Source organism: Heptranchias perlo, chromosome 44 (assembly GCF_035084215.1).
Source record: "Heptranchias perlo isolate sHepPer1 chromosome 44, sHepPer1.hap1, whole genome shotgun sequence".
Taxonomy (NCBI): Eukaryota; Metazoa; Chordata; class Chondrichthyes; order Hexanchiformes; family Hexanchidae; genus Heptranchias; species Heptranchias perlo.
This window is the reverse complement of record NC_090368.1, coordinates 8,024,001-8,049,625: the sequence shown is the minus strand read 5'-3', so window position 1 is coordinate 8,049,625 and position 25,625 is coordinate 8,024,001. Positions and strand designations below refer to the sequence as shown.

Genomic DNA, 25,625 nt, shown 5'->3' with positions numbered 1-25,625 from the left:
GTACTGGGTGAAGAACAGTAAGGCTTGTTTATATGGAATTCTACAGCTAGCGCACAGAGGAAATCTTCCACTCCATATGGTCTAACACCAACTCACACGAGTATCTCCTGCTGTGATATTTCCATTTTTCTCGTATCATCTCTGTGTTCTCAGACTGCCCACTAAATGTTGGTTTATGGGCATTTCGGACTCAGTGGTGCGCTGGCTCCAGGTCAGTTCACTTCGAACTTTCACAGCCAGACGAGGTACTTCTGGCCCTATCAAGCTGGAAATGGGAACCCAAGTCCCTCGGGTGAAAGGACAGTAATTGTTACCTGCTCCACCCTCTAGCCCTCCCGAGCCAAGCCTTCCTCGGCCGAGGAAAGCTTTCCCGTTCTCTCACCCTGGCTATCTCATTGACGAGCTGTTGGTACCCGTTGGCTGCAGACACAATGCCATTAGCTTCCAGCTTCCTCAGACTACGAACGATTTTCCTCTTTTTCTCCTCGATCGACAGCTTGTTGTCGAGGACCAAGGACTGGTTACGTTTCATCTTCTCTGGAGTGCGTGCGTCACGCATCGCTCGCTGCTGGACGATACGGTGATGGTCTGCCACCTAGACACAGGTGAAAATTAGACAGGTATTGGTCCAGAGTTAGACGCAGGTTCAACACACACCGACCGTCTGGAATACAAAGGGGGAGGAGGTGATGCTTCAGTTGTACAGAGTCCTGGTCAGGCCTCATCTGGAGAGACTGCGTTCAGTTCTGGGCACCGCACCTCAGGAAGGATATATTGGCTTTGGAGGGGGTGCAGCACAGATTCACCAGAATGATACCGGGGCTAAAAGGATTAAATTATGAGGACAGGTGACATAGAACTAGGCTTCCATTCCCTTGCAAGTAGAAAATTAAGGGGTGATCTAATCGAGGTGTTTAAGATGATTAAAGGATTCGATAGGGTCGATAGAGAGAAACTATTTCCTCTGGTGGGGGGAGTCCAGGATAAGGGGGCATAACCTTAAAATTAGAGCCAGGCCGTTCAGGGGTGATGTCAGGAAGCACTTCATCACACAAAGGGGAGTGGGAATCTGGAACTCTCTCCCCCAAAAAGCTGCAGAGGCTGGGGGTCAATTGAAAATTTCAAAACTGAGATTGATAGATTGTTAGGCGACAGTATTAAGGGTTACAGAACCAAGGTGGGTAGATGGAGTTAAGATACAGATTAGCCACGATCTAACTGAATGGCGGAGCAGGCACGAGGGGCTGAATGGCCTCCTCATGTTCCTACGTTGCATCAGGTCTGTGATGTGAACACACGGTGCCACGAAGTGGGTGCAGAGCACAGACTCGCCCTGCAATTTCCCATCTGGCCAGTTTCCCCACCTCAGAACGACATACTGAGCCAGATTCTTTCCTGGAGGGCACAGAATAACCGGAAGACCCGCCGCTGAGGGTGTCGACTCCAACATCGCAGTCGCCCTCACCCCAAGTGGGCATTTTGCAGGCGGAATTGTCGACAGGTTGGCGTTGCTATGGGGGAAATCACAGCCGAGGCGGAGCCTGCCCATACCTGTCGGAGACACGGGCTAGCGAGTAGGAACAGGAAACCTGGCTGATTCCTCCCCTCCCTATCCCGGGGGCACTGGGGCCAAATGCACTGCACTCCCGCTGCCCCAGTGCAGATTGGGGATTGAACCTGGGATCATCCTGTTCAGTATATCAGGCAGCGCACGTTCTTAACTGAGCCATTCAGGGTAACTTCTTTGTGTTTCCTTCACTTTTACTCCCCTCCCTGGCCCCCCACTTCATCTACCTGATCTGTTGAGGCGGATGTTTGCAATATTACAGCCAACGAGTCTCCAGGTTGCGATCTGATCACGTCCACGATTAGCTGCTTTGTGCTGAAATAACAGAAGTGAGGAGATGTACATGAATCCTTCTCATTCCAATTATATAGAAATAAACAGCAGGGACAAGAAAAGCATGTTTGGTTCATCCTGCCAATACAGGCTTTGGGAAGAATCGCAGGCTCCAGTAAAGGGCTCACATTGTCAGGGTATTTCCCATTACCAGCAAGGAAGTCATGTTAAACCTTTACAAATCACTGGTTAGGCCTCAGCTGGAGTATTGTGTCCAATTCTGGGCACCACATTTTAGGGAGGATGTCAAGGCCTTGGAGAGGGTGCAGAGATTTACCAGAATGGTACCAGGGATGAGGGAATTCAGTTATGTGGAGAGACTGGAGAAGCTGGGATTGTTCTCCTTAGAGCAGAGAAGGTTAAGGGGAGATTTAACAGAGGTGTTCATCTTTATGAAGGGTTTCGATAGAGTAAGTAGGGAGAAACTGTCCCCCACTGGCAGGAGGGCATAGATTTAAGATAATTGGCAAAAGAACTGGGGGTGGGGGAGGGGGAAGATGAGGAGAAATATTTTTAACGCAGCAAGTTGTTCTGATCTGGAATGCGCTGCCTGAAAGGGCGGTGGAAGCAGATTCAATAGGAGCCCTAGTAAAATTGAAGTCAATGGGAATCAGGGGGAAAACTCTCCAGTGGCTGGAGTCATACCTAGCAAAAAGGAAGATGGTAGTGGTTGTTGAAGGCCAATCAACTCAGCCCCAGGACATTGCTGCAAGAGTTCCTCAGGGCAGTGTCCTAGGCCCAACCATCTTCAGCTGCTTCATCAATGACCTTCCCTCCATCATAAGGTCAGAAATGGGGATGATTGCACAGTGTTCAGTTCCATTCGCAGCCCCTCAAATAATGAAGCAGTCCGTGCCCGCATGCAGCAAGACCTGGACAACATCCAGGCTTGGGCTGATAAGTGGTAACATTCGGGCCAGACAAGTGCCAGGCAATGACCATCTCCAACAAGAGAGTCTAACCACCTCCCCTTGACATTACCATCGCCGAATCCCCCACCATCAACATCCTGGGGTCACCACTGACCAGAAACTTAACTGGACCAGCCACATAAATACTGTGGCTACAAGAGCAGGTCAGAAGCTGGGTATTCTGCGGCGAGTGACTCACCTCCTGACTCCCCAAAGCCTTTCCACCATCTACAAGGCACAAGTCAGGAGTGTGATGGAATACTCTCCACTTGCCTGGATGAGTGCAGCTCCAACAACACTCAAGAAGCTCGACACCATCCAGGACAAAGCAGCCAGCTTGATTGGCACCCCATCCACCACCCTAAACATTCACTCCCTTCACCAGTGTGTACCATCCACAGGATGCACTGCAGCAATTCGCCAAGGCTTCTTCGACAGCACCTCCCAAACCTGCGATCTCTACCACCTAGAAGGACAAGAGCAGCAGGCACATGGGAACACCACCACCTGCACGTTCCCCTCCAAGTCACACACCATCCCGACTTGGAAATATATCGCCATTCCTTCATCGTCGCTGGGTCAAAACCCTGGAACTCCCTTCCTAACAGCACTGTGGGAGAACCTTCACCACACGGACTGCAGCGGTTCAAGAAGGCGGCTCACCACCACCTTCTCAAGGGGCAATTAGGGATGGGCAATAAATGCCGGCCTCGCCAGCGACACCCACATCCCATGAACGAATAAAAAAAAAACTTTCAAAAGGGAATTGGATAAATACTCGAAAAGGAAGAATGTGCAGGGTTACGGGCAAAGAGCAGGGGGGAAATGGAACTAATTGGAGAGCTCTTTCAAAGCCGGAACAGGCACAATGGGCCAAAAGGCCTCTTTCTGCGTTGTAAGATTCTACATGGCTTCTGAGACACAGATTGTGACCTACTGGGTAACATGAATACAATGGCTGCCCATACTCTTGTGTATCCGCCCTGCACTCCTAAATCTCAGAAATCTGTACCGCAACCTAAAATCTGCTCCTAGGTGCCTGCAAGAACCTTCTGATCAGCGTGAGGTATGTGAAGGTCGACTGCCCTCCCACTCTCCCTCATCTCTGCGGTGGGAAACTCGGCTGGGCTCCTGTTACTTCAGCTGAACTTGGCCCTGGAGGGGCAGATTCACCAGAATGATACTGGGGCTAAAATTGTTTGCTTTATTGCAAGGGGGTTGGAGTACAAGAGTAAGGAAGTCTTACTACAATTGTACAGGGCTTTGGTGAGACCTCACCTGGAGTACTGTGTACAGTTTTGGTCTCCTTAGCTGAAGAAGGATATACTTACCTTGGAGGCGGTGCAACGAAGGCTCACTCGATTGATTCCTGGGATGAAAAGGTTGTCCTATGAGGAAAGCTAGGATAGGCAAGTGCTCTCCCTTGTACAGATTTATCTCCAGATATGGAGTCCAGCAGAAGGGAAGATCTCCCTTCAACACAATCACCTCCTAAAATCACAGCGAAGTCATGGGCAATTTCTTAAAAGTGGCAGCCAACACACCAGGTGTCTGTTAGGCACTTGTTTCTTACCAGCGGGATTAGTTTTGGAGTGCAGCAGCAAATGCCAGTACACACACACACAAGAGACTGAGCTGCCTCTTTTCTGTGCTCTAAAACCTCTGGCTCATTCCGTGACCCACTGCATCACGGAACTTGATAGGCCCTACAAACCTGCATGTCGATAATCACGGCCCAACCATCTAGCAATCTCAGGTTCCAGTGAACACTGACCCGTTCACCACAGGATCCCGGCAGGATTCTGTACGAAATGTGGCTCACGGTTGAGGTTCTTTCCTTAAAGCGGACGATTGTACCCACTCAGAAACAAGTATCGAGTGCTGCAAAAATTTTCATAGGAGTCACAGAAGGGATGTGGGACTAAATGTGCTGCATCGTTCTTTGATTCTATGAGGAGGAGGCGGCCATTCGGCCCATCGTGCCTATGCCGACTCTTTGAAAGAACTATCCAATTAGTTCCATTCCACTGTAGCCCTGCAAATTTCTCCCCATCAAGTACTTATCCCATCCTTTAGAAACTTACGATTGAATCTGCTTTCAGGCAGCACATTCCAGATTGTAACAACTCACTGTGTAAAAACATTTCTCCTCATCGCCCCTCTAGTTCTTTTGCCAATTATCATATCTGGTTAAATGTTCACCTAGTCCGACCTACTTACCCGAGCAGCAAACCTCTGGTGTCGCTCGTCCCATCGCTGTTCTTATAAATGTCAAATTTGTTGGTGAGCGTCAGTGAAACCTCCATCTTGTTGAGCTGGGCCAAGGTTTGGTCAGCATGGGGATCGTTTGCATTCACCGCACCTTCACCTATGGAAAGGGAATGGAAATCAGTGCACCAGGATTGTAAAGCAGCAGCTCAGATCCAGCACATGCAGGGCTGATGAGAATTCGAGCCCAATTACTCCCTAACCTCCCCATTAATTAGAACGTACAGCACAGAAACAGGCCGTTTGGCTCAACAGGTCCATGCTGGTGTTTATTATCCACATAAGCCTCCTCCCTCCCTACTTCATCTCACTCTATCAGCATATCCTTCTATTCCTTTCTCCCTCGTGTGTTTATCTAGCTTGCCCTTAAATGCATCTATACTATTCGCCTCAACCACTCCTTGTGGTAGCGAGTTCCACATTCTCACCACTCTCTGGGTAAAGAAATTTCTCCTGAATTCCCGACTGGATTTATTAGTGATTATCTTAGCACAGCACCTCCCAAACCCGCGACCTCTACCACCTAGAAGGACAAGAGCAGCAGGCACACGGGAACAACACCACCTGCACGTTCCCCTCCAAGTCACACACCATCCCGACTTGGAAATATATCACCGTTCCTTCATCATTGCTGGGTCAAAATCCTGGAACTCCCTTCCTAACAGCACTGTGGGAGAACCTTCACCACTCGGACTACGGTGGTTCAAGAAGGCAGCTCACCACCACCTTCTCAAGGGCAATTAGGGATGGGCAATAAATGCCGGCCTCGCCAGCGACACCCACATCCCATGAATGAATAAAAAAAAATCTTATATTTATGGCCTCTAGTTTTTGTCTCCCCACAAGTGGAAACATCTTCTCTACGTCTACCCTATCGAACTCTTTCATAATTTTAAAGACCTCTATCAGGTCACCCCTCAGCCTTCTCTTTTCTAGAGAAAGAAGCCCCAGCCTGTTCAGCCTTTCCTGATAGTTATAACCCCTCAGTTCTGGTATCATCCTTGTGAATCATTTTTACCCTTTCTCCAGTGCTACCATATTCTTTTTGTAATATGACCAGAACTGTGTATAGATATTACTCTCCCATCTACAGTACTAATGGATGTACCACTTTGTTCTTGGGTAGTCTGGGGTTTAGAACACGTGGTGTTTGGCCGTTAACCTGGCCTGTCCCTTTGAGGCCACTGCACAGGTGGCCTTTGGGAGGAAGAGATCAAAATAGGGCCTGAGGTCGATCAGAGTTTACTTGCTTACTGTGCAAAGAAATTTGGAGATTGTCAGATACTTGAAAATGTCCAGCTCCAATTCAGAACAATAACTCTCTTTAAAACATTTTTTCTTTAAAAACACTCAAAACTTGTATATAGACTGGGGGACATGGTTTACGTCCGTACCAATGGGGGGGGGGGGGGGAGGGGGGCCGCGGTTTTTATGTCTGCACCGACAGCACTGGTCAGGTTTGTTCTTCCGACAGTTCTCTGCCCTGTTCTCCTGAAGGCACTGACTCACTGCGATAAAGTTACCAGGCATCCTCCGATGCTTCACTCAAATGGCCATCTTCTTGAGTGAGCATAATGTTATTCTCCACGGGAGGTATCACAGCTGCTCCCAATCCTGTCCTTACCCAACGGCCACACATTCACTTCCTGGCAGCGCCCATTGGATAGTGACCAGGAGGAGCAACACTGACCGCTTCCCCCCCCTTCTATAACTCAGGGGTACTGAGGCCAATTGCAGCGGCCCAACCACTGCAGTGGCTGCGATGAGCTAGCTCAGGACAGGCCAGAGATGGGACCTGGGATAAGTACACACCCAATCTGATACCTAGTCACACACACCAGGAACATCCCAGGTCTGTGTATCTCAACTAGATAAAACTTCCCGAGTTACCTGGGCACTCGATTTTGGCTTTTCTTACTATTATTCAGTGGGAACAGAATGCGGTTTTAGCCGTGGCTCAGTGGGTAGCACTCTCCCGCCTCTGAGTCAGAAGGTCGTGGGTTCGAGTCCCACTGCAGTGACTCGAGCACATAATCCAGGCCGACACTCCCAGTGCCAGTATTGAGGGAGTGCTGCACTGTCGGAGGTGCAGCGTTTTGGATGAGACGTGTGGGTGTAAAAGACCCCACGGCCACTACTGGAAGAAGAGCAGGGGAGTTCTCCCCGCTGTCCTGACCAATATTTATCCCTCAACCAACATCACTAAAAAACAGATTATCTGGTCATTTATCTCATTGCTGTTTGCGGGATCTTGCTGTGCGCAAATTGGCTGCCGCGTTTCCTACATTACAACAGTGACTACACTTCAAAATTACTTCATTGGCTGTAAAGCGCTTTGGGATGACCTGAAGTCGTGAAAGACACTATAGAAATGCAATTTAAGTCTTTCCATTGATCCTCCTGCTGGTCTCAGGAGTCTCCAGGTTGCCTGGTCCACCTGCTGTGTTGCCCTTCGAATTCAACAGAAAATCAGGGGAACGCCAACCGCTGTTTGGAGAAACATTCTTTTGTGAAAGGGCACAGCCACTATGCTGTATCAGTTAGAGCAGCAGACAATGCACCAACAAGCACAGAATCTCTCAGACTCACAGTCACTAAAACAAAGCATTTTAGAAAACTTCTCTCTTTAAAAATACTCTTGACGGCAAGTCAGTGCAAATTCGTCAATCTGGGGCTCCCAGCAGTTGTGTGGCTTAGTATCACATCGGGTGTGTACTTAGAAAGAGCGAGCTTGCATTTCTATAGCACCTTTCATAACCTCAAAACAGCAATGTGTTAATGATCAGATAATCTGTTTTTTTAAAGTGATGTTGGTTGAGGGATAAATATTGGCCCAGGACACTGGGGAGAACTCCCCTGCTCTTCTTCAAAATAGTACTGTGCGAACTTTTACACATACCTAAGGGGGCAGACGGGGCCTCAGTTTAAGGTCTCATCTGAAAAATGGCACCTCCGACAGTGCAGCGCTCCCTCAGTACTGGCACTGGGAATGTCGGTCTGGATTATGGGCTCAAGTCTCTGGAGTGGGGGCTCGAACCCACGACCTTCTGACTCAGAGGCGAGGGAGCTACCACTGGGAAAAGTGGAAACCCCTTTCAATTACTCCTTGCTTCTCAGTAGTATACAGATTCAGAAATACAGAAACCTAGAAACAATGAAGTACTTGCCTATCAGTGATTCGACAGTGGGTATGTCCCCAAGGTCCTCCAGCAGTTCATGAAGGGGGTCAGTGTGTTCGGGTGAGAGGGAATCCTGATGCTGGAGAAGCAACTGGGAAATCACAATCAAGGTTACACTTAACAGGTTTTTTGATGCAGCAAAACACATTCAGTGTTAAGTTTCAAAGAAAAATCTCTAATCGTGGAGAGTGGGGCACAGAAAAATGCCGCCTAATTGCAGTAGAGGCTGCTGCTCTAAAGTTGGTGGTCAGAGCCATGTGGAAGGGGCTTTACATTGCCCTTCTACTTCCTGGGTCCGAATTAAGCAAAAAGAAGGGAAACCCGTAGTGAGCATTTGAGAAAAAGGACTGCGAGATACAGACTATTTGTCTGGAAGCTAAAAACAATGTACGCCAGGTTCTGCAGTTAGGAACGTCGAGAGAGAAAGGTAATACCAAAAACAAGTAAAGCAGCCCGCCAGAGGGACAGGACGCAGGGTTTAATATTTCCCCCTATTATTCGAGGAGAGATGTGAGGTCGCGTTCACTTTAACTGTTCATTTACTGTCTGTGAAATGAAGCAGCTTTTAGCAATTTGTATCTGGCCTTAACTCACCCAGTGATTCTCAGTCCACCTACGAAAAGATTGGTTAATCGCACCCGAGTGCACGTGCGGAAGACCCAGCTCGCATCACAAGGAGGTCCCCCTACTGTCACACCACGGGTTATATAATTAGATATTGGGCAGTTTGGGCACACTCCTGAATGCAAAACTTTCATAAAAACAGGAGGAGGCCATTCAGCCCCTCGAGCCTGCTCTGCCATTCCATTAGATCATGGCTGATCTGTATCTCAACTCCATTTACCTGCCTTGCTCCATATCCCCCAATACCCTTACACAGCAAAAATCTATCGATCTCAGTCCTGAAAGCTCTAATTGTCCCTCAGCATCCACAGCCTTTTTTTGAGGTGGGGGGGGGGGGGGGGGGGGCGGGGAAGGCAAAAGAGAGTTCCAGATTCCCACTCCCCTTTGTGTGAAGAAGTGCTTCCTGACATCACCCCTGAACGGCCTGGCTCTAATTTTAAGGTTCTGCCCCCTTGTTCTGGACTCCCCCCACCAGAGGAAATAGTTTCTCTCTATCGACCCCATCAAATCCTTTAATCATCTTAAACACCTCAATTAGATCACCCCTTAATCTTCTAAATTCAAGGGAATACAAGCCTAGTTTTTGCGACCTGTTCTGTGCGCTCATGTTCACTAATAATCTTTTGCGTGGAACCTTATCAAATACCTTCTGGAAGTGCGCATTCCCTACAACTGACGTTAAATTGTCAGGTCTATAGTTACCTGGTATCTCCCTCTCTTCGGTCTTAAATATTGGAGTGACAGTCCAATTTACTAGAATGATTCCAGGGATGAGGGGCTTTAGTTACGTGGATAGACTGGAGAAGCTGGGGTTGTTCTCCTTGGAACAGAGACGGTTGCGAGGAGATTTGATCGAGGTGTTCAAAATCATGAAAGGTCTAGACAGAGTAGATAGAGAGAAACTGTTCCCATTGGCGGAAGGGTCAAGAACCAGAGGACATAGATTTGAGGTGACTGGCAAAAGAACCAAAAGATGACATGAGGAAAAACTTTTTTTTTTACACAGCGAGTGGTTAGGATCTGGAATGCACTGCCCGAGGGGGTGGTGGAGGCAGATTCAATCATGGCCTTCAAAAGAGAACTGGATAAGTACTTGAAAGGAAAACATTTGCAGGACTACGGGGAAAGGGCGGGGGAGTGGGACTAGCTGGATTGCTCTTGCATAGAGCCGGCACGGACTCGATGGGCCGAATGGCCTTCTTCCATGCCATAACCTTTCTATGATTCTATTCGCAATTTCTAATCCAAAAAGCATAATTCCTGAATCTAGAGAGCTTTGGAAAATGTGCACCATCGCTTACTAAGGTGCCCAGCATCGCTGCAGCTGAAAAGATAGCTAAGGCAGGACCCAAATCTTGCAATAGTCCTCAAAAGTCAAGATAAGGCACGCACATGAAGAATAGACACTTGGAGAAGGTGCTGGAGGAAGGCTAATGCCTGTGGAACTACACCCTGGCGCCCAGTACCCTCAGAACAGGAGGGGAAAGGGGGAAGAAACATAGTAAATAGGAGCAGGAGTAGGCCATTCGGCCCTTCGAGTCTGCTCCACCATTCAATAAGATCATGGCTGATCCTCTATCTCAATACCATATTCCTGCTCTCCCCCTTGATGCCTTTTGTGTCTAGAAATCTATCTAGTTCCTTCTTAAATATATTCAGTGACTTGGCCTCCACAGCCTTCTGTGGTAGAGAATTCCACAGGTTCACCACCCTCTGAGTGAAGAAATTTCTCCTCATCTCAGTCCTAAATGTCCGACCCCGTATCCTGAGACTGTGACCCCTCGTTCTGGACCCCCCAGCCAGGGGAAACATCCTCCCTGTATCCAGTCTGTCGAGCCCTGTCAGAATTTTACATGTTTCAATGAGATCCCCTCTTACTCTTCTAAACTCGAGTGACTACAGGCCGAGTCGACCCAATCTCTCCTCATACGACAGTCCTGCCATCCCAGGAATCAGTCTGGTGAACCTTCGCTGCACTCCCTCCATGGCAAGGACATCCTTCCTCAGATAAGGAGACCAGAACTGCACACAATACTCCAGGTGTGATCTCACCAAGGGCCCTGTATAACTGCAGTAAGACATCCTTGCTGCTGTACTCAAATCCTCTTGCAACGAAGGCCAGCATACCATTTGCCTTCCTAACTGCTTGCTGCACAGAAGAAACCTGGGATTCAAAATCCTCTGAGTGGTATTTCGCAGTTACCCCTCCAGATAATGTATAGCTCCCTGGGAGGGAGAGGAAGGTGTGTGCACACTTACCCTGTGAGTGTTGATCAGCTCGCCGATGGTTATATAGATGACTGGTTTGTTGAGACTGACCATTTCTGAATACTCGTCCACGTTGAAGCGTTCCTCGGGTTCAGGAACGTCACAGGCTGCACGGAAAAACGCCCTGGAATTTAAAGACATTGCCTCCGTCAGAAAAGATTCATTTAAAACATTTAATAGTGACAGATTCTCTCCACTACCCCTCCCCCCATCACTACATACAAAAGCCCTCGACAGTTTAAAGCAGCAGTGGAGAACCTCTTTCTCAAGGGGTCTGCTTTGGGGCTACATCGGTCGCTCCGTCTCCAAACCGCACTTCATGCAGGAAGTTGGGCTGCTTGCTGGGAATGCAGAATTAACCCTTTAGATTCTAAACATCCAACCACAGCACCCCTGATAGTTCATGGGAGTAAATCGACCGCCCAGTGTGGTACTGAGCCATGCAGACCAGGAGTCACAGATTCAACGCCTAGTCTGTGTTTGCTGATCTCAGCCAGAGTAGCAGAGTGAGGGGTCACTGATGGTCTCAGCGTCCCAGATACGGGAGGGGAAGGACAAGGAGAATGATGAGGAGGAGAATGAGGAGATGGGTGCGGATGACGAAGAGGATGGAAGGAAGGAAAGAAAGTTAGTTGGATATATAAAATCAGCCAGGAGCCCTTCACCTGTCCAGTTTCTGGCCGTTGAGTAAGGACAAGATTCGGCTCAGCTCAGCCGTGAACTCCCCACCCCACTGAAACTTTTGCCGACAGTTTCGAAGTAAATATCATCCTCCACGTGCTGCCTAGACTAGTGGGTGAGGTACTGAACGGTGGTCAGTACCTGTGGAACTGACCAGAATGGCTGCTTGACTGAGACAGGTTGGGAGAGGAAGAGACAAAAACAAACTCCAATTGGACAACTGGATTTTCGACATGGGTTTAATAAATTCTCGATGGTTCCCCTCATCTCTCCTAAAGGTGCTGATCTTAGATGGTTCCATATGCACTGGCCACACTTCAGCACTTTACCCTGGTGCTTGTTCTTCACATACGATCTAGACAGCGACTGCAGCATATTTACCTCGGCACCACTGTCGAGCTCGATGCTGCCCTCACCTGACAGCCACATAAAGCACCTTCCATCAGCCATCACTGGGTAATGATCAGGGGCACGAACCCAGTCTAATGTTTCCCTCCCTAACCCAGGAATACAAAGACCATCTGTAGTCACCTCTAACAGCAGCTAACTCAGATCAAACTGGGGCCTTCTGCTACTGAGTGGTTGAGTTACCTCTGGTGTTAATGAGTTTAGTCTGACCGTTAGCACGAGCCCCAGCTGATGTATACCATGTCTATGAGAATCTGTGATTGAGGTGCTGAATCTCCTGACAGTCTGTTCCAGCAGTAATATCTGACCTCCTGCTGTGCACCAGAGAAAGACTAGACTTTCCTCTAAGTACAACTCAACAACTATCAAAAGCCCAGACATTAAATTGGGCATCAATTTTCCCTTTTCAGAAACAGCTCTGAAGGGGCAGACAAGCAATCTGATAAACAGGACATTAACAGAATCGCACGCCCACAAGTCTCCCGCTTTTAACCCTTTCTAAAGTGGAAGGAAGAGAAAATGTATGTTTATTTGTAGGTTGAAAAATGTGTAGAGGAGAGATTTTGCACTTCTTTAAAAATATAAAAAGGTTTCCTGATGGTTTAATGGTACATACAGCACTAGGCAAGGGGGGGACAGCACTAATCAGGAAGGTCTCAAGTTTAATCTTTGGTGCCAAGTTAGCTGATTTCAGAAAAACTCACAAGATGGATGTTAATGTGAGAATTATGACGTTCTCCCTGATGAGCATGCATGCAGCATGGGGAACCAGTTTGTCCACCAAACCTGGCTGGGCAAGGTGCATGTTTGATGGAGCATTGTAGAGGGAGTTTTACTCTGTATCTAACCAGTGCCGTACCTGCCCTGGGAGTGTTTGGTGGGACAGTGTAGAGGGAGCTTTACTCTGTATCTAACCCGTGCCGTACCTGCCCTGGGAGTGTTTGATGGGGCAGTGTTTGAGCACAATACTGAATGCCATAAAGTGGGGAAATCGATTCATTCTGCGGGAACGATGAACCGGGGGTTCGCGCTTTAGATCGTTAACTGGGGGTTCGCCCTTTAGATCGTTAACCGGGGGTTCGCCCTTTAGATCGTTAATCAGTGCCGAGTGCTGGGAACTGCTCTTGTGTACGTGACTGGCGACAACTGGATTGGGCTTGGCTGTGATGCTCTCTAGTCGAATAGCTTGCTGCCAGTTACTGTTTAGACTTGCACACTAATAACAAATTACAGAGAGGTGAAGAAAATCATATTTTTTTTATAAAACGGTACAGAAAACAAGACTGTTAAGCACGATTGAATTCTCTGTAGACCAGATCCTTGCTGGAACCGCTCTCTGGCCTGTGCACTGTAAATGATGCTTGTACATATTTCTCTCTTTGATCCCTATCTAATTCCCTGGCTGTTTCTGAAGCTGTGTTGTCCATCACCTATGTGCTGTATTTTAATATCCACGTTTCCACTGGAGGCTGCAGGGTACACTTGGATTACAAGCGTTGCTTTGGAGCGTTTAAACTAGAAACTGAATGGCTTTGGATGTTCCATGGCCTCCCCAAGTAATAATGGCTGCCTGATGCTTGGAGTGTGGAGCGGGGAGAGTGTCAGTGGGTTCGTGCACATCTGGGATATGAGCTTGAATCCAACCCACACCAACAGGATGAAAGTCTCCCTGTTGGTGCTGTGGAGGTTCACACTGAAACTCTGTAACTTGTGGTCATCAGTTCATGGTACAAAATCGTACGAATGTTAACGCCACTTTCAACAAACTCAATCTCACTCCGAGGAGCCAGGCAGAGAGCAGGTGTGGAAAATGGAAACATTCTGCCTGCACAGTGGGGGGCCGTTCCTATTGACACTAGGACTGAAGCACACAGTCTAACCCGTGCTGTACCTGTCCTGGGAGTGTTTGATGGGACAGTGTAGAGGGAGCTTTACTCTGTATCTAACCCGTGCTGTACCTGCCCTGGGAGTGTTTGATGGGACAGTGTAGAGGGAGCTTTACTCGGTATCTAACCCGTGCTGTACCTGCCCTGGGAGTGTTTGATGGGACAGTGTAGAGGGAGCTTTACTCTGTATCTAACCCGTGCTGTACCTGCCCTGGGAGTGTTTGATGGGACAGTGTAGAGGGAGTTTTACCCTGTATCTAACCCGTGCTGTACCTGCCCTGGGAGTGTTTGATGAGACAGCATAGAGGGAGCTTTACTCGGTATCTAACCTGTGCTGTACTTGCCCTGGGAGTGTTTGACGAGACAGTGTTTGATTGCAATACCGAATGCCATAAAAGTGGGGAAACCGATTCATTCTGCGGGACTGATGAGCCAGGAAAAATTTCCCAAGAATCAGAGAGCAAGATGTCGAAGTTGAGACCTGAATCTCTGCTGGGACTGGAACAGGTACTCATTCATGGTGCGTAGTTGACTGTTTTCTCCCTCGAAGGTTTTGCTGGAGGCTGCGTGCTGCAGCAGCTTTGCGATGGAGCCCAGGTTGCGGCGGTGGTCCATGTGCAGCCCACCTCCTGCAGTGATGTCGATGATATCGAAGCCATCGGGCGCCACAATAGCAGGGTTCATGTAGCGATAGTACAGCAGGTTCCCAACGATCTGCAACACAGCAAGAAATAATTAGCACCAGTTATCAAATCCTAACCGATTAGTTGCACTTCTGGATGCATTAAAAGTTTTTTAAAAAAAATATAAAACCCTATATTGTCATACTGGGGAATGGTGGTTCTCACCTTCCTCAAGAGGCCATTCTTCACAAATGGGCTTAGACGCTGAGTTTTAACAGGCTATTCAACTTTAGGGGCATCATAACCAATACCAACCTGGTTAGATGTACACACACACACACACACACTCGTCAGCAGGAGTCCCTGGGGCTCTTTTAGGCCTCCTAACCAAAGGATGCTGAGGCTGACTGCAGTATGCCCCCGAGCTGACATCAGCTAACAGCACAGACCCGGGACCTTCTTGTTTGCCAGTGCCACGTCCATGCTTCTACCAATCGAGCCATTGGGGGAATAGCCATTTTATTTGCTCCCCTCCCGTTCGCCAAAGCCTCCCGTGGATCCTTCCTGCTGAGGGGACAGGCAGGACACCGGCACCGAGACTTGTGCCTATTCTGGCTTGGAAGAGGCTACTAGGAGCTGCTCGAGTGAGGCATAGGGCAGCGTGGGACGTGGCCTGCGGTACAGAGATTCTGGCGCATCCACCAGTTCAATCTTACCTTGAACAATTCATCTTCAGTGGCATCTGGGAATTTTTGATGCAGTGAGTCCTTCAACACTTTAGCAGTGTATCTCATTCCATACCTACACAGATAATAAGATTAACATTAGATTTTCACAGAATCATACAGCACAGGAGGCCATCGTGCCTGCTCTCCAATTAGTCCCACTCCCCCCCCTGCTCTTTCCCGATAGTCCTGCAATTTTCTCCCCTTCAAGTGTTTATCCAATTCCCCTTTGAAAGTTACCATTGAATCTGCTTTCTCCGCCCTTTCAGGCAGCGAATTCCAGATCATCACAACTCGCTGCATTAAAAAAAAATTCTCCTCATCTCCCCTCTGGATCTTTTGCAAATATAGAATATATTTCCTCTGGTGGGGAATCCAGCACAAGGGGGCATAAACTTAAAATTAGAGCTAGGGGTGATGTCAGGAAGCATTTCTTCGCACAAAGGGGAGTGGAAATCTGGAACTCTCTCCCCCAAAAAAGATGCGGAGGCTGGGGGTCAACTGGAAATTTGAAAAGTGAGACTGGTAGATTTTTGTTGGGTTAAGGGTATTACGGGTTATGGAACCAAGGCGGGTAAATGGAGTTAAGATACAGATGAGCCATGATCTAATTTAATGGTGGAACAGGCTTAAGGGGCTGAATGGCCTCCTCTTGTTCCTATGTAAAGGTACAGGCAGCTTGTTTGCTCCCTCCTCCAAATTTTCTCCTTCCCCCCCACTGAAGGTGTCGACTCCCTTCCATAGGTGGATTCATGGGTTCAAGCCTGACTCCAGAGACTTGAGCAGAAAATCTAGGCTGACACTCCAGTGCAGTACTGAGGGAGTGCTGCACTGTCGAAGGTGCCATCTTTTGGATGAGACGTTAAACTGTAGCACTATCTGCCTTTCCAGGTGGATGTAAAAGACCCCATGGCACCTATTACAAAGAAGAGCAGGGAGAGTTCTCCCCAGTGTCCTGGCTAATATTTATCCCTCAACCAACATCACTAAAACAGATGATCTGGTCATTTATCACATTGCTGTTTGTGGGATCTTGCTGTGTGCAAATTTCCTACATTACAACAGTGACTACACTTCAAAAAGTACTTCATTGGCTGTAAAGCGCTTTGGAACATCCTGAGGTCATGAAAGGCAATATAGAAATGCAAGTTCTTTATTTTTTGGACAAGTTGGAGTTATCCTCAGCAGCGGAGAAGCACTAAACTCGGTCCAAAACCAACATCCCCACTCGGGTCATGAAGCTGTGCTGAATATATTTGAGAAAACAATACAGAGCACATACGGTATCTTGTCCACGGAGGAAACGATGGCGTTGAGGAATTTGTCCGTGGCAGCCCGGAGATTGCGAATGGAAATGTCGAGTCTCCGCTGGACCTCCCGGTGGGTCAGGGCCTGGTCTGGAGTCACCTCATACGGCAATTTACTGAAGGAAAGAAAACACTCGGGAGTTACAAATTTCTTCCACTCAGCTCGCAGTCCCAGTGACTTACAGGGTTCACTCTGCTCACGACATTAGAAGTTAGAAAAGCCTCGGAGTTAATGATACAGAGCACAAGCACATCTTTATACCAGTATATCTACTAGATCTTCAACTCAGTTGCACAACTGAAAGAGGACAAGATTGATCGCAGTTTGAAATAGCACGACCCTGGGCAGGCTTGCACTCATAAGATCAATAGGTAGTTACAGGGATGGAAGGTCATTGGGCCATCCCAGCCCATCCGGCCACCTCCACTCCACCCGGAGTCCATTCCCGTCTCCCACCACTCCACCCGGAGTCCATTCCCGTCTCCCTCCACTCCACCCGGAGTCCATTCCATGCATTGATCGCTCTTTGCATGAAGAAATTCCCGATATCGCCCCTAAATTCACCGTTCACTAGTTTGTACCAGTACTCCTTTGCCCTACCATCCTGGTTTAACTAGAAAGAGTATTCCCAATTTACCCTGTCTAAACTGCTCTGCTGTGCCCTCATTCACCCCCTCTCAAGGCTGAAGGGCCCAGTTTCCCCCTGTCTTTCCTCATAATTCAATCCTCTAGTTACGAGCGTAATGGCTCTTCTCTCATTGCCTCCCAATAGAACTGGTATTCCTGAATGTTCAATTATGTTACCGCCAAATGACAGCTGACAGACAGAAAATGCCTTGAACGGATTGTAGTCAACAATCTGGAATATTTTAGTGTAAACTTTGAACTTCTCGATCCTAGCCCCATTTGTGACACCCTTAACGTTGATTCTTAAATGCCATACATTTTGCTCGGATACCACAAACAGACCAAATGGGCTGGGAAGATTCAGTCCTGGATTCATAGTGAAGGCTATTTTCAGAATGAAAAATAAAAAAGGACAAGGGAGGCGATCTTTTATTCCCCAGCATCATGTATTGCGGCTTGGTCCAACGGGCAACATTGATACAGCACCCTCATATGGAATATCTGGGAGCATTAGTCTAGAACTTGGAGGCACAGTCTCAGGATAAAGGGGTCGGTCATTTAGGACCGAGATGAGGAAAAATTTCTTCACTCAAAAGGGTGGTGAATCTATGGAATTCTCCACCCCAGAGGGCTGTGGATGCTCAGTCGTTGAGCGTATTCAAAATTGAGATGGACAGATTTTTGGACACGAAGGGAATCAAGGGATATGGAGATCGGGCGGGAAAGTGGAGTTGAGGTCGAAGATCAGCCATGATTTTATTGAACGGCGGAGCAGGCTCGAGGGGCCGTGTGGCCTACTCCTGCTCCTATTTCTTATGTTCTTACTTCACTTGCTCAGGTGACCAGTCCAGTGGGTTCACTTTTAGCCTGCTGCACTGAGCTGAGATTGGCTTCCTTCTTGTCCGTGATACCGACTCGAGTAAAGATCGAAGCTTGGCACTGACCAGCTCATGAGCACCTGTGATAATTTATAACATATAAAACATCCCAAGGCACTTTACAGAGAAACAGAACACTAAGCTAGGGGAGAGTTTAGGAGGGGTGATTCTGAAAAAGATGGGTTTTAAAAAGGAGTTGACGAGCAAGCGAGCAAGGTAGAGATGTTTGAAGCGTTGGAATCAGCATCTGGGACCACAAAGGATGGCAGCCCCACCTCAAAGAAAAATAGGGTGGTAATAGTAGGGGACTTTAACTTTCCCAACATTGACTGGGACAGCCATAGCATTAGGGGCTTGGATGGAGAGAAATTTGTTGAGTGTATTCAGGAGGAATTTCTCATTCAGTATGTGGATGGCCCGACTAGAGAGGGGGCAAAACTTGACCTCCTCTTGGGAAATAAGGAAGGGCAGGTGACAGAAGTGTTAGTGAGGGATCACTTTGGGACCAGTGATCATAATTCCATTAGTTTTAGGATAGCTATGGAGAATGATAGGTCTGGCCCAGAAGTTAAAATTCTAAATTGGGGAAAGGCCAATTTTGATGGTATTAGACAGGAACTTTCAGAAGTTGATTGGGAGAGTCTGTTGGCAGGCAAAGGGACGTCTGGTAAGTGGGAGGCTTTCAAAAGTGTGTTAACCAGGGTTCAGGGTAAGCACATTCCTTATAAAGTGAAGGGCAAGGCTGGTAGAAGTAGGGAACCTTGGATGACTCGGGAGATTGTGGCCCTAGTCAAAAAGAAGAAGGAGGCATATGACATGCATAGGCAGCTGGGATCAAGTGGATCCCTTGAAGAGTATAGAGATTGCCGGAGTAGAGTTAAGAGATAAATCAGGAGGGCAAAACGGGGACATGAGATTGCTTTGGCAGATAAGGCAAAGGAGAATCCAAAGAGCTTCTACAAATACATAAAGGGCAAAAGAGTAACTAGGGAGACAGTAGGGCCTCTTAAGGATCAACAAGGTCATCTATGTGCGGAACCACAAGAGATGGGTGAGATCCTAAATGAATATTTCACATCGGTATTTACGGTTGAGAAAGGCATGGATGTTAGGGAACTTGGGGAAATAAATAGTGATATCTTGAGGAGTGTACATATTACAGAGAGGGAGGTGCTGGAAGTCTTAACGCGCATCAAGGTAGATAAATCTCCGGGACCTGATGAAATGTATCCCAGGACGTTATGGGAGGTTAGGGAGGAAATTGCGGGTCCCCGAGCAGAGATATTTGAATCATCGACAGCTACAGGTGAGGTGCCTGAAGATTGGAGGGTAGCAAATGTTGTGCCTTTGTTTAAGAAGGGCGGCAGGGAAAAGCCTGGGAACTACAGACCGGTGAGCCTGACATCTGTAGTGGTAAGTTGTTAGAGGGTATTCTGAGAGACAGGATCTACAGGCATTTGTAGAGGCAGGGACTGATTAGGAACAGTCAGCATGGTTTTGTGAGTGGAAAATCATGTCTCACGAATTTGATTGAGTTTTTTGAAGGGGTAACCAAGAAGATAGATGAGGGCTGTGCAGTAGACGTGGTCTACTTTAGCAAAGCCTTTGACAAGGTACCGCATGGTAGGTTGTTACATAAGGTTAAATCTCACGGGATCCAAGGTGAGGTAGCCAATTGGATACAAAATTGGATTGACGACAGGAGACAGAGGGTGGTTGTGGAGGGTTGTTTTTCGGACTGGAGGCCTGTGACCAGCGGTGTGCCTCAGGGATTGGTGCTGGGTCCGCTGTTATTTGTTATTTATATTAATGATTTGGATGAGAATTTAGGAGGCATGGTTAGTAAGTTTGCAGATGACACCAAGATTGGTGGCATTGTGGACAGTGAAGGTTATCTAGGAATGCAACGGGATCTTGATAAATTGGGCCAGTGGGCCGATGAATGGCAGATGGAGTTTAATTTAGATAAATGTGAGGTGATGCATTTTGGGAGATCGAATCAGGCCAGGACCTACTCCGTTAATGGTAGGGCGTTGGGGAGAGTTATAGAACAAAGAGATCTTGGAGTACAGGTTCATAGCTCCTTGAAAGTGGAGTCACAGGTGGATAGGGTGGTGAAGAAGGCATTCAGCATGCTTGGTTTCATTGGTCAGAACATTGAATACAGGAGTTGGGATGTCTTGTTGAAGTTGTACAAGACATTAGTAAGGCCACACTTGGAATACTGTGTACAGTTCTGGTCACCCTATTATAGAAAGGATATTATTAAACTAGAAAGAGTGCAGAAAAGATTTACTAGGATGCTACCGGGACTTGATGGTTTGACTTATAGGGAGAGGTTGGATAGACTGAGACTTTTTTCCCTGGAGAGTAGGAGGTTTGGGGGTGATCTTATAGAAGTCTATAAAATAATGAGGGGCATAGATAAGGTCGATAGTCAAAATCTTTTCCCAAAGGTAGGGGAGTCTATAACGAGGGGGCATAGATTCAAGGTGAGAGGGGAGAGATACAAAAGGGTCCAGAGGGGCAATTTTTTCACTCAAAGGGTGGTGAGTGTCTGGAACGAGCTGCCAGAGGCAGTAGTAGAGGCGGGTACAATTTTGTCTTTTAAAAAAGCATTTGGACAGTTACATGGGTAAGATGGGTATGCAGGGATATGGGCCAAGTGCAGGCAATTGGGACTAGCTTAGTGGTATAAACTGGGCGACATGGACATGTTGGGCCGAAGGGCCTGTTTCCATGTTGTAAACTTCTATGATTCTAAATCCAGTCACAGAAGGACCAGATATGTCAGCTGATTCTTTCTGGTTGGTGATGATAAACGAGGCCAGAATATCTGGGAATGAACATGCTCATCCAATATTTTAGAGGTTGAATTAAGTACTCTATAAGCCAAATTTTAAAAAATCAGATCAGAACCGAGCCTAGCCTTGTATTAGAAGCACATGGTACAGACCAGAAGGGGTCTAGGTCAACCCTCAGTTAGCTGACCTCATCCGGAGTGACGATAGGTGCTACAATTGTCCTCAACACCCCCAATTGCTACCCAAAGACTCCTGCTCATGTGTGGACATCAATAGAGACAGGAGAGAGTTTAGGAGGCGATACTCGACCACTGCAAAATAGCCTGACGGTGCCCCCCATATTCGGCATGCACATGAAGAGTGGGCACTTGGGCAAAGGACCACAGTATGGTTGGAGCCTGTGAGTCCCACCGAGAGCGGGATCCTTCAGGAGACGGGGGGCAAAACCAAAAAAATATAAAGCACCTAAAGTTATTGCTTTTCCAGTTGCATTCTTTCTGGAATGGTACCAGGGATGAGGGACTTCAGTTATGTGGAGAGACTGGAGAAGCTGGGATTGTTCTCCTGGAGCGGAAAAGGTGAAGGGGAGATTTAATAGAGGCGTTCAAAATCATGAGGGGTTTTGATAGAGTAAATAAGGAGAAACTGTGTCCAGTGACAAGATTTAAGTTAATTGGCAAAAGAACCAGAGGGGAGATGAGGAGAATTTATTTTTAAAAATGCAGAGTGTTGTTATGATCTGGAATTCGCTGCCTGAAAGGGCGGTGGAAGCAGATTCAATAGTAACTTTCAAAAGGGAATTGGATAAATACTTGAAAAGAAAAAACTTGCAGGGCTACGGGGAAAGGGTAGGAGAGTGGGACTAATTGGAGAGCTCTTTCAAAGAGCCGGCACAGGCACGATGGGCCGAATGGCCTCCTTCTATGATTCTGAAAACATTAGGATAAAAATCAGCTGGACCACAATCAGGAGCTGTGAGTGATGTAGAAGACAGAATTCAAAATAACAGGCAAGAGCTACATCAACATTTGCAGAATAAAGATAACCGGATTTAAACCCAGACATCTCATCAATTCTGCCTCCCTCCCTAATTTTAATTTGCTTCTAAATCACTTGCCAGATGTATGCTTAACCTGAAGGAATGTAATTATAAAAAAGATTCGGTTCAGATCAGAGAATTAAGCGCCCAATGACTGGAAGCACTGATTCTAGGCCCCCACCCCCGGGTCTGAGCACGAGAAAGGAGCAGCCACACACCAGCACACGGTGAATAGGCGGCCACTGACAACAGATTAAGCATTCCACAATGGCCGCAGTAGTTTTAGTGATTTTCTGTCAGGAGTTGGCTCTGTAGAAACAGTAATTGATAACAGCGAGTAACTGGGGTGAGGGTCAGGAATATCACATTGCTACAGCATTTCCCGAAGCGAGTACCGCAATAATCAATGGATCTTATTTCAACAGTTCATGCGGGCAGTTTGCCTATTTTATTTGTCTTTCCCAATTTTCTCCTCTGCCGAGGCTCTGGCTCTTGCCAAGCTAGTTTCATGTACCATCTATATGGGCATTGAGAGAGAACGAGAAAGCGAGAGAGAGAGAAGGAGAACGAGAGAGCGAGAGAGAGAACGAGAACGAGAGAGCGAGAGAGAGAACGAGAACGAGAGAGCGAGAGAGAGAACGAGAACGAGAGAGCGAGAGAGAGAACGAGAACGCGAACGCGAACGAGAGAGCGAGAGAGAGAACGAGAGAGCGAGAGAGAGAACGAGAGAGCGAGAGAGAGAACGAGAGAGCGAGAGAGAGAACGAGAGAGCGAGAGAGAGAACGAGAGAGCGAGAGAGAGAACGAGAGAGCGAGAGCGAGAGCGAGAGAGCGAGAGCGAGAGCGAGAGAGCGAGAGCGAGAGCGAGAGAGCGAGAACGAGAGAGCGAGAGAGAGAACGAGAGAGCGAGAGAGAGAACGAGAGAGCGAGAGAGAGATCGAGAGAGCGAGAGAGAGAACGAGAGAGCGAGAGAGAGAACGAGAGAGCGAGAGAGAGAACGAGAGAGCGAGAGAGAGAACGAGAGAGCGAGAGAGAGAACGAGAGAGCGAGAGAGAGAACGAGAGAGCGAGAGAGAGAACGAGAGAGCGAGAGAGAGAACGAGAGAGCGAGAGAGAGAACGAGAGAGCGAGAACGAGAGAGCGAGAACGAGAGAGCGAGAACGAGAGAGCGAGAACGAGAGAGCGAGAACGAGAGAGCGAGAACGAGAGAGCGAGAACGAGAGAGCGAGAACGAGAGAGCGCGAACGAGAGAGCGCGAACGAGAGAGCGCGAACGAGAGAGCGCGAACGAGAGAGCGCGAACGAGAGAGCGCGAACGAGAGAGCGCGAACGAGAGAGCGCGAACGAGAGAGCGCGAACGAGAGAGCGCGAACGAGAGAGCGCGAACGAGAGAGCGCGAACGAGAGAGCGCGAACGAGAGAGCGCGAACGAGAGAGCGCGAACGAGAGAGCGCGAACGAGAGAGCGCGAACGAGAGAGCGCGAACGAGAGAGCGCGAACGAGAGAGCGCGAACGAGAGAACGCGAACGAGAGAACGCGAACGAGAGAACGCGAACGAGAACGAGAGAGCGAGAACGAGAGAGCGAGAACGAGAGAGAGAGAACGAGAGAGCGAGAACGAGAGAGCGAGAACGAGAGAGCGAGAACGAGAGAGCGAGAACGAGAGAGCGAGAACGAGAGAGCGAGAGAGAGAACGAGAACGAGACAGCGAGAGAGAGAACGAGAACGAGAGAGCGAGAGAACGAGAGAGCGAGAACGAGAGAGCGAGAACGAGAGAGCGAGAACGAGAGAGCGAGAACGAGAGAGCGAGAACGAGAACGAGAGAGCGAGAACGAGAGAGCGAGAACGAGAGAGCGAGAACGAGAGAGCGAGAACGAGAGAGCGAGAACGAGAGAGCGAGAACGAGAGAGCGAGAACGAGAGAGCGAGAACGAGAGAGCGAGAACGAGAGAGCGAGAACGAGAGAGCGAGAACGAGAGAGCGAGAACGAGAGAGCGAGAACGAGAGAGCGAGAACGAGAGAGCGAGAACGAGAGAGCGAGAACGAGAGAGCGAGAACGAGAGAGCGAGAACGAGAGAGCGAGAACGAGAGAGCGAGAACGAGAGAGCGAGAACGAGAGAGCGAGAGAACGAGAACAAGAGAGCGAGAACAAGAGAGCGAGAGAACGAGAGAACGAGAACGAGAACGAGAGAGAACGAGAACGAGAGAGCGAGAGAACGAGAACGAGAGAGAACGAGAACGAGAGAGCGAGAGAACGAGAGAGCGAGAGAACGAGAACGAGAGAGCGAGAGAACGAGAACAAGAGAGCGAACGAGAACGAGAGAGCGAACGAGAACGAGAGAGCGAACGAGAACGAGAGAGCGAACGAGAACGAGAGAGCGAACGAGAACGAGAGAGCGAACGAGAACGAGAGAGCGAACGAGAACGAGAGAGCGAACGAGAACGAGAGAGCGAACGAGAACGAGAGAGCGAACGAGAGAGAGCGCGAGAAGGAGAGAGCGCGAGAAGGAGAGAGCGCGAGAAGGAGAGAGCGCGAGAAGGAGAGAGAGCGAGAAGGAGAGAGAGCGAGAAGGAGAGAGAGCGAGAAGGAGAGAGAGCGAGAAGGAGAGAGAGCGAGAAGGAGAGAGCGAGAAGGAGAGAGCGAGAAGGAGAGAGCGAGCGAGAGCGAGAGCGAGAGATAGAGAGAGCGAGAGATAGAGAGAGCGAGAGATAGAGAGAGCGAGAGATAGAGAGAGCGAGAACGAGAGAACGAGAGAGAGCGAGAACGCGAGAGAGAACGAGAACGAGAGAGCGAGAGCGAGCGAACGAGAACGAGAGAGCGAACGAGAACGAGAGAGCGAACGAGAACGAGAGAGCGAACGAGAACGAGAGAGCGAACGAGAACGAGAGAGCGAACGAGAACGAGAGAGCGAACGAGAACGAGAGAGCGAACGAGAACGAGAGAGCGAACGAGAACGAGAGAGCGCGAGAGCGAACGAGAACGAGAGAGCGCGAGAGCGAACGAGAACGAGAGAGCGCGAGAGCGAACGAGAGAGAGAACGAGAACGAGAGAGAGAACGAGAACGAGAACGAGAGAACGAGAACGAGAGAGCGAACGAGAACGAGAAAGCGCGAGAGAGAACGAGAACGAGAGAGCGCGAGAGAGAACGAGAACGAGAGAGCGCGAGAGAGAACGAGAACGAGAGAGCGCGAGAGAGAACGAGAACGAGAGAGCGCGAGAGAGAACGAGAACGAGAGAGCGCGAGAGAGAACGAGAGCGCGAGAGCGCGAGAGAGAACGAGAACGAGAGAGCGCGAGAGAGAACGAGAACGAGAGCGCGAGAGAGAACGAGAACGAGAGAGCGCGAGAGAGAACGAGAACGAGAGAGCGCGAGAGAGAACGAGAACGAGAGAGCGCGAGAGAGAACGAGAGAGCGCGAGAGAGAACGAGAACGAGAGAGCGCGAGAGAGAACGAGAACGAGAGAGCGCGAGAGAGAACGAGAACGAGAGAGCGCGAGAGAGA

General features: G+C 48.6%; 1 protein-coding gene across 1 annotated transcript in view; it reads right to left on the bottom strand.

Moving 5' to 3' along the window:
• iqgap3 (IQ motif containing GTPase activating protein 3) overlaps nt 1-25,625 on the bottom strand; it is a 108,484-nt gene that overhangs the window by 20,868 nt on the left and 61,991 nt on the right. Inside the window, exons 27-34 of the mRNA XM_067976073.1 lie at nt 16,756-16,896; nt 15,465-15,549; nt 14,607-14,839; nt 11,142-11,274; nt 8,247-8,349; nt 5,032-5,179; nt 1,795-1,882; nt 383-595 (exon numbers count right to left, since the gene is read on the bottom strand). Coding sequence (XP_067832174.1) covers nt 383-595; nt 1,795-1,882; nt 5,032-5,179; nt 8,247-8,349; nt 11,142-11,274; nt 14,607-14,839; nt 15,465-15,549; nt 16,756-16,896 — 1,144 coding nt within the window. The remainder of the gene's footprint in view (nt 1-382; nt 596-1,794; nt 1,883-5,031; nt 5,180-8,246; nt 8,350-11,141; nt 11,275-14,606; nt 14,840-15,464; nt 15,550-16,755; nt 16,897-25,625) is intronic.